The sequence below is a fragment of the Strix aluco genome, chromosome 20 (assembly GCF_031877795.1).
Source record: "Strix aluco isolate bStrAlu1 chromosome 20, bStrAlu1.hap1, whole genome shotgun sequence".
Taxonomy (NCBI): Eukaryota; Metazoa; Chordata; class Aves; order Strigiformes; family Strigidae; genus Strix; species Strix aluco.
The window spans coordinates 3897910-3906362 of NC_133950.1; the positions used below are offsets into that span (position 1 = coordinate 3897910).

General features: G+C 54.7%; 1 protein-coding gene across 1 annotated transcript; it reads right to left on the bottom strand.

The window, feature by feature from the left end:
- Nucleotides 1-2933: 2933 nt before the first annotated feature.
- LOC141932723 (uncharacterized) lies at nt 2934-6743 on the bottom strand. Its single transcript, XM_074846726.1, has 6 exons — nt 5710-6743; nt 5447-5578; nt 5172-5244; nt 4466-4679; nt 3594-3752; nt 2934-3259 (listed from the first exon to the last, which is right to left on the bottom strand). The coding sequence occupies exons 1-6, from the start codon at nt 6723-6725 to the stop codon at nt 2934-2936; spliced, it is 1920 nt and encodes a 639-aa protein (XP_074702827.1). The 5' UTR covers nt 6726-6743.
- Nucleotides 6744-8453: the final 1710 nt, after the last annotated feature.

The following is an 8453-nucleotide window of genomic DNA, read 5'->3' on the forward strand; positions in this document are numbered from 1 at the left end:
GCGAGGAGCGTGGGGCAGCGGAGATGCTCTTCCTGCCCAACGCCAGGAGCAGAGGTCAGAGGAAGCTGGGGGATGTTGGGACCCAGTTACTGCCCCAGTCCCTCGGGAATGGCCTGAGCTGGGGACGATGGGCTGGGAAATCCCACACGTGTTGCTGCTGGGGCCATGCCCAGGCTGATGGCAGGAGGTGTCACCTCTCTGCCTGCCAGGCAGCTGCGGCACCTGGCTGTGAGTGCTGAGTTTGTCAGACCTCAGCTGCAGCCACTGGCCTCGGGCAGAGCCATGCATGGCTGAAACACCCCCTCCCTTCCCAGTCACAGCCGTGTCCCTGGCTCCTACGGGGTGAGCTCCCTCCCAAACCCTCTTCACACACACAGGATTCATCTCACATCCGAAGGGTTTGTTTTCCAACCCTTGGGTCCTCCTTGGAGCATGAACATCCCAGCCAGTGCTCAGAGATGTGCCTCCGCAGATGCCAGCTCCAGGGACGCTCCGCGGACACCCCAGTCATGCCTGAGTGCCGTGTCTGGCAGGGATCCCAGATTATTGTCCCCAGCATCCCTGTGTGCTGCAGAGCTGCTTGGGGCTGCATGAGGGTTTACCCGTGGGGTCAGGGGATGCCAAGGCAGCTTTGCAAAACCCAGGCATCCGATCTCTGGCCCCGTGCTCCAGGTACAGACCTGAGACCTTGGCGTGAGCAAGACAACGTGATGCTTGACGGGACCCGCTGTCCAGGATCCTGCTGTCCGACATGTGCTGCCTTTTCACTCCCTAATTCTCGGTGGAGGGATTCCCACGGTCGGTGCCCTGCCACGTGGCTGGGCTCAGCCCCAGCTGACAGCGCTCGTGGCGGGAGCCCCGTTAAAGCGTCAGCAGTGCCCTGGCAGGCTGTCAGCCTGCGCCGTGGCTTTCCAAGGTTTGCGGGAGGTGCGGCATGCCGGGGACACCAGGCTGGCCTTTGGCAGGGGCTGCCGCCTGCCCGCGGCTCTCGCTGCCACCAAGGCTGCGCAGGAAGGTGGAGGCAGAGATGGGTGACAGCACGGCGTGGGGCCAGCCATGGGGACAACACTCATTGCAGCTTTGTCATCTGCCTCCAGCAGAAGAGATATCTCATAAAATTTTCTTTCTTCCTTAATTTCCTTGGCCTTTCACTCCTGCCAACTGTCTGGGATTTTACTTCTAAAGGAAAGACCCTGCATTTTCTTTACTCTCTAATTTACTGGAGCTCTGTATTCATTAATTGCTTCTCAGTTTTAAGATGCACCTCTGGGACCAGCAAGAGCAGCAGGCGGTGGTGCTGGGAGAACTGGGGCAAGTGCCCTCACTGGGGCCAGTAACCATCTTTAACCTGCTGCTTTTTCCTCTGCATGAAGGTGGGTTTGGAGGGTTACTGGGATGAGTACTGGTCCAAGCCACAGGGTTACTGGGACAAACTGGACCCATTTATGCTGATACAAATCCCTAATAAACTCAGTGATTTTAATATGCTGAAAGATCTGAGCTCCTCTTCCACACGGTGTTGTCCCTGTTGTCAAGTGACAGAGAGGCCAACCTCAGCTGGTGGGCAAAGTCCCTGCCAGGTCCTGACCCCACGTGTCACTGACCCAGCACCTCCAGCTGCACCCAGGGCACTGGTGTTCCCAGCCACGGGTGCCCTTCTGCAGCATGAGGGTGCCATTGCGTGGCCAGGGCTTGGCACCTCCAGGGCAGGGTCTGGCTGGGACCCCTCACCCATGGGGCTGGGGCAGGTCCCCAGGCACTGCAGCTGACCTGGCCCTGCCAGGGCTGTGCACCCTCGATGGGGGGGTTGGTGGCCCTGCCCCACTGTGGGCTACCCAGAGCCCCATAGATGCTGAGGGTTCCTCCTCTCCATGTTGGGGCCAGGGGCTGGTTCCTGGTGGGGATGAGGACCACAGGGACCAGTTCTGCAGTGGTGAGGAGTTGTGAAGCTGACCTGGACTACACGTCCGCAGCGTGGCTGTGGCCGGGAGCAACCTGAAGCCACCCATGACAAATGGCTGGGAACCAGCCATGGGTCTGTGCAGAGGCAAACCCAGAACGCACGAGGCCAGAGCAGGGTGCTGCGACCAGGGCAGCCCCGAGCAGGAGCGCTTGGGCAAGGGGAGGCAGGTGGGATGGTGGTACAACCGCTTCCCCGTGTGCACATCGAACCTGTGGCCACCCAGCTGGGCAAGAGCAGTGGGAGCAAATGGGAGGTGACTGGGGCGGGGCACTGGTGTGTGTCCAGGGGAGGCTGTGAGTCCTGGCAAGGCAGGGAGAACACCCCCGCCCCATGCTGCCTACCTGGACAGGGGATATCTGAGAGCCCGACCACCTCTGCAAGGATCCCAGCGCTCTCCAGGATCACACCCAGCCACGGAACAAGGTCACCATCTCTTCGTTTGGGAGCACGAGGCAGGTGGGGAGGAGGAAGGGGCCATGGGAGTGACCCCCAAGGGCAGCAGTGCTGGGGGCTGCACAGCAGGGAGCTGAGCTGGATCCTCCAGCACTGGCCTCTCGAGGGTGAGCGGGGCCATCAGCGAGGCGGGACCTGCTCTCCTGAGCCTGAGTTATCCCAGGACGCCCTGATCCCACTGCCCCTCTCTGGAGCAGTGTTCGCTGCTCGCCACAAGCCCAGCCCCAGCTCCAAGGATCTGGCCCACTCCAGATGGCTGCTGGTTCCCAGCCTCCCAAAACACAGGCTGAGGCCACGTCTCTTGCTAATGCTGAGTTTCAGAATGGCTCTGCACTGATTAATATGGAGAGCAACAAGAGATTCTGGGATAGAGCAGGAACCCCCCACTCCCTCCTCTGCCCAGGCTGCTGACGGGTGGACAAGCATCTCTTCTTGCCAGGCAGAGCAGCACTCTGCCATAAAGAGCTAACCTGGTGCAAGATTCACTTGGCCAAACCCAGGTACTCTGTGACCCTCACTAGCCTGCTGACTCCCCCACTAAGGCTTTCGAGCACCCAAACGTCATGCTGCTGAATGCCAGGAGGCCTGAGGGACTTTGACTTCCAACAGGAACTGGGGTCCTTGCAAAAACAGGCAGGTGGATTTTGTCTGACCTCTGCTCCCTTCTGGAAACTGTGTCCAAGCAAGGCATCTTCCCCATCCTCCACCATGGGAAAACCCCCTTCAGCAGCATTACCTTCTCTCCATCAAAACATTCTTTCAGAGGGATTTTTGCCTGGGCCTGAAGCATCAACAGAAGCATCAACTCCAGGAGCAAGAAAATTACCTTCATCTTCAACACACCTGCGAGAAAGACGAGCTCCTCAGGCAGCTCAGAGCTGTCATCCCTGTGCGTGGATCCTCAGGGACAGCAGAGCAAACCCTCCCTCATCCCCCATCTGTGTGATGGCCAGTGCCAAGATAACGTTGTTAGCTGGGTTTCTGCCTCCCTGCAGCCAAATGGTGTGTTCCTACAGAGGTCTGAGACAAAGCAATCCCCCAGACCCTCTGCGAGAGAGCAGGGAGAAGGGGGCGAGAAATTCTGTGCCAGCTCCAGTCCCACCAGTGGTTTGCGTGGAGGTTCCAGAGTGATGGAGAGCCCCAAACAAGCTCCTTGGCACCCTGGGGTGCATCCCACCTGGTCCCAGGGGCTGGCGATGTCCTGTCCGCATAAGTGATTCCCATTTCATCCCTAAATCTTCCTTTGCTGTGGGTAAAGCTTCACTCCCCCAGACTCTTTTTTGCTCAAATGTGATGGTGTAGAGCAGTGCTCTCCGAACTTCTTTGATTGCACACCCTTATCAGTGAAAAACTTTTGAGCGTGCACCCCCAATATATGTATATTTATTCATAAATTATATACATGTACATTATGAAACATACAGAGTAATAGACTTAAAAGGACAAGATAAAGATTAAGTAAACACTAGTTCTAAAATATTATTTTATTTTATTTATTAATGGTATCAAAAATACTTTCTTCCTTCACCCCAATGGATTGTCTTGCATACTCCCCGGGGTGCATGCACCCCTGCTTTGGAGACCACTGCTCTAGAGAAAGCAGGGATCTCCCCTGGCAGATAAGTCTGATAAACACGATATATGTTTCTTTTACCCCTAGTGACACTGCTGGACTTTATGGCAAGCTCCGTGGTGAGTCGATGAGTTGATGAAGGCTGAGCACAGAGCACACTCAGGGCTTGTGGTGCCTGACCCTTCCCTGCCACAGGGATTCTCCATCCTCTTTCCCTCCAGAGGTGCATACCCGGCCAAATACTGACACAGTCACACTTGGCAGGAGCAGTCATGAAATCTCAGGTTTCCCTGTCAGTAGGGAGAGCAGAGAGGTGGTAGATAGCTCTGCCTCACCCTGCCCTGGGGTCTGCAGGTGAGAAGGGATGTGAAATTCCTGCTTTATTTCCAGAGGAGGTGCTGATTTTGTAGATGTCCTAAAAACTCAACTGGCCCTGCCTTGTCTGTGTGCTCTGGGAGGATCTGTTGCATCCCCACCTGAGCGGGACAAGGCACTTTGGGTTCCTACCGGGAAATCCTTGGCTCCATCAGGGGCAGGGGTGTTTCCACTCACAGGAAACCAGTTCCCATAATTTCTGCTCAGTAGGAGTCTTACAGACTCTAACGTATAAAGAAATCCCAACCCAGCATTTGGCCAAGGTTCGAGGAGGATGTGTTTTGCTGTGCCCGTAGGCGTATGCTCTTGCACGCACTAAGCAGTGGTCACAGCCTCCATTCACACCCCTTTATTTACGACCACCCAGTAACACCCTCCTGGCTCTGTGTGCTGCTGAGAGCCCCTGACCCTTCCTGAAGGCACTGTCATGAACCAGACTAATCTGCTCTCCCACCCATGTTTCTGCCTTATCGCCACCATTTTGCATGTGGAAGCAGCTCTCTGTTCCCAGGATTAACTGTGAGTCCTGAAACTACAAAGATCAATCCCCTGACAATGGTTTTCCTACTTATGCATATTTTATTGCATTAAGGGAAAGACATCCGGCTCTGCAGTGTCTGCAAGTCCAGCCCAGACAAGATTATCCACCACTTAACAGGAGATGCAAACAGCTGAGCATTACTGCTGTGCTTTGCACAGTGTTTCACCTCAGAAAGGGTGCTGCATAGGAATAAAAGCTCTTTCCAGAAAGCCTGACAAAGCCCTGTTGTAGATAAATGATTTAAAAAAAAAAAAAAAAAGGCTTACCAAGGGCACCATCACAATCAAAGGCAGTGTGTGGACAGCCCGTACAGCTTCTCTACCGGCGCAATACCTATTTCTTAGGAAAAAAGTTCCCAGAATTACTTATTGGGAGAACTCCCGTGGCCAAGCAACTAGAAATTTTACAAAATCACCTCCTAGTCCATTCAGGTCTCCAGAGGATGTTGTGTGCCATCCTTCTGCCATCAGTCCAGGAGGGTGAAGACCTCTGCAATGCTCCACGGTACCCGGCTCCTGGGATGGGATGAGACACAGCTCACCTGCCCGGGGTCATACCTGTGTCAGTTGGGCTTTCTGAAGGTGGGATTACAAGTTGAAGCCAGCTGTTCTGGGGGCTTCCAGACAAAAGGGAGACAATGATGTGAATTGAGAACCCAGCCCCCAGGTCCCCACTGGGCAATAATGGGTCTGAGCATTGAATGTGTTGGGAGGGAGAATGAGGAACTGCCAGCTATGCCCCCACCAGCACCGAGCAGCACCACCCAGCTGGGAGCCCCAGACCCCTTCGTGTGTGTTGGGTCACCAAGGGCCATATCCCTGCTGTGGGGAGGGTTGGGGTGGCTCAGCGGAGATGCCTGCACCCTTGGTGGATATCTGTAACAACCCCCTGAGCAGGGATTTCCTGATGGCCCCTTTGACCTCACTGTTTCTCAAGCTGTAGATGATGGGGTTGAGCATGGGGGTCACAACGGCATACAGCAGGGCGAGGACCTTGTCCATCTCCTTGGAGCTGCTGGAGTGAGGCACCAGGTACGCAACAGCCCCGGCGCCGAAGAACAGGGACACCACGATCAGGTGGGAAGTGCAGGTCGCAAAGGCCCTCTGCGTCCCTGCTCCCTTCTGGAGGACAGCCCTGATGATGTGACCGTACGACACGAGAGTAAGGAGGAAGGAGCCCATCGCAATAGTCCCAGCCAAAGTGTACAAGGCGATCTTGTTGAGGGGAGCATTAGGGCTGCAGGATGCCTTCAGCACAAAGGGCATCTCGCAGAACAAGTGGTTGATCATGTTGGACCCACAGAAGGGCAAGCGGGCTGTGAGGAAGGCTTGGATCAGAGATGAGAAGGAGCCGCTCAGCCACGAAATGGCCACTAAGCAGTGGCACATCTTCTTGCTCATGAGCACTGGGTAGTGGAGGGGGTGGCAGATGGCCAGGTAGCGATCGTAGGCCATGGCAGCCAGGAGCGTGCACTCAGAGCCCCCAAAGCAAAGGAAGAAGTAAATTTGCGTGATGCAACCCACAAAGGAGATGGTCTTCTGTGGTGAGAAGGAGTCTCCAAGGATCTTAGGGAGGGTGACAGAGGAGTAGCAGATGTCCAAGAAGGAGAGGTGGCCCAGGAAGAAATACATGGGGGAGTGCAGGTGAGTGTCTAGCCAGATGAGGGTCATGATAAGCAGGTTCCCCAGCACCGTCACCAGGTAAATGAGCAAGAAGCACAGGCAGAGGGTCACCTGTGCTCTGTAAGCACTGGAAAATCCCAAGAGAAGGAATGTGATGGGGCTGCTGAGATTTCCCCGCTGCAGGGATTTGGAGCTCATCTACAGGGAGAGCAGGAGGAGATAAGGACAGGTAAAAGGAGGGTGAGCGTTCTACCCCTGCCATGGAGCATCACCAGCCCTCCTCTCTGCTGAGTGGGGGGCTGGAGCTGTGCCACTGCCCCGGCACTCCTCACACCTCACTCCAGGGGCTCGGGGGGACACACACATCTGTGGGGGCAGGTGGCGGGTCTCAGCCCAATGGGTTTCAATACTCAAGGCAACCCTCAACTCTGTGTCACCTGAAGGACACCAGAGAGAGCTGGGACCTCACCGCTGAGGTCAGTAAGGATCCCAGGGACTCTTAAACGAGAGCAGATGAAAGCAGCTCCTCTCCCCTGTCCAGGTTTCCTGGGCTGCAACTGGAGATTGGTCTAAAGTTCCCACAAAATGTGAACGGATTGGACCCTGCCTGAACAGTTGCTGCCCTTCATGGGAGCAAACTGTGGTTACACCATTAGTGAAGAGACAGAAAGGTCTCCTTCTTCCCCTCTCCATCACAGATTGTGGGAGCAGATCTCAAAAAAAATAAAGAGAAATCTTTAAACATTACAAACAAAGAGGGTGTCTGCTTGCACATACTGCGCTGTAGATGTTAGCCTCATGTTCACACCTAGAAAACGATGCAAGGGAGGGACCTCTGAGAGTCTGAGAGTTCATAGGGGGACCAGAAAGGCATCTGAAGGTGACTGTAGTTCAAACAGCTTGAGGGTGACAAGAAAAGCAGAGACACTAGCCTGCAGGAAAAGGGAAAATCTCTGAATGTAACAAGAAACTGGAGCTCAGAGATAAACAAAGCTGAGATACAAAAGATCTTGAGTGTGAACCTAAAACTACTGAATCCACAGGAAGAACAATAAGGAGATGATCAGAGATTCATGCAAGCCTGCAAGAAGCTGTTGGTACTGACAGAGCTGTCACCAGGTTCTTCCAGGGAGAAGTGTGGGAGCATCTGCCAGGAGTGAAGAGGAGGTGGGTGCCAGGCTGAGAAGACTTGAGCACATTGCAAGCTCCCTCCAAGAGGGAACAAGGACAATCCCACCATGCTGGGGATGTGCTCCACAATGTGGAGATTCAAGGATGGGCTGCTGGTGCCCAACAGTCAGAGTGGGTGTGTGAGCAGGGAGGGAGGGACGAGCAGCCAGCCCAAAGATGGGTGCCACGGGAAGGGCTGGTGCTTGAGCAGCTGGGAACCTCCACAGACACACTCCTCTTGGTGTAAGGAAGCGTGCCAGTGGAATGGGAGAAGCCTTCAGGGATCTGATGCCAGGCTTTGAACCATGAAGAGAATGGAGGTCGAAGGAGAGGCATGTACACTCCATGCTGGTTTGGGATGCGCTGGAAAAGTAGGAGCTGGTAAACAAGGGCATAATCACAGAGGGAAGGGGAGCACCTGTAGGGATAAGAGCAGCTGGGAGAGTGTTGTGGGTAGCAGAAGGCTGGTATCTCCTCTGACTCAGGAAGAGCAGATGGTCCATAGGAAACAACACAAATGATCATGGCCTCATGCAAAGCTGCGATGGAGGAATTCAGATTACTACCTGGAGCCACACATGGCATCAGATGTTTCTAGAGGTCAGAGAAATAGCCGGTGTGAGCAGAGCAAAGGCAATGGAGGACACAGGAGGAGAGGGTGAGAATGGGAGGAGAAGAGGAAGGGTAGAACAGCACAGGATGTTGAAAGGCACCATCAAAAGATCCTCCCAGATCTAAATTGCCTTGGGAAGGAGG

What these genes read in the sequence shown, in the direction of transcription:
- LOC141932723 (XM_074846726.1), bottom strand. Translation starts at nt 6,725, where the DNA reads ATGAGCTCCAAATCCCTGCAGCGGGGAAATCTCAGCAGCCCCATCACA. An exon ending in TGATTGTGATGGTGCCCTTG is followed by an intron (nt 4,680 to 5,171) that starts GTAAGCCTTTTT and finishes ACCACTGCTTAG; the next exon opens with TGCGTGCAAGAGCATACGCC. An exon ending in AAGTGCCTTGTCCCGCTCAG is followed by an intron (nt 3,753 to 4,465) that starts GTGGGGATGCAA and finishes TTCACTGATAAG; the next exon opens with GGTGTGCAATCAAAGAAGTT.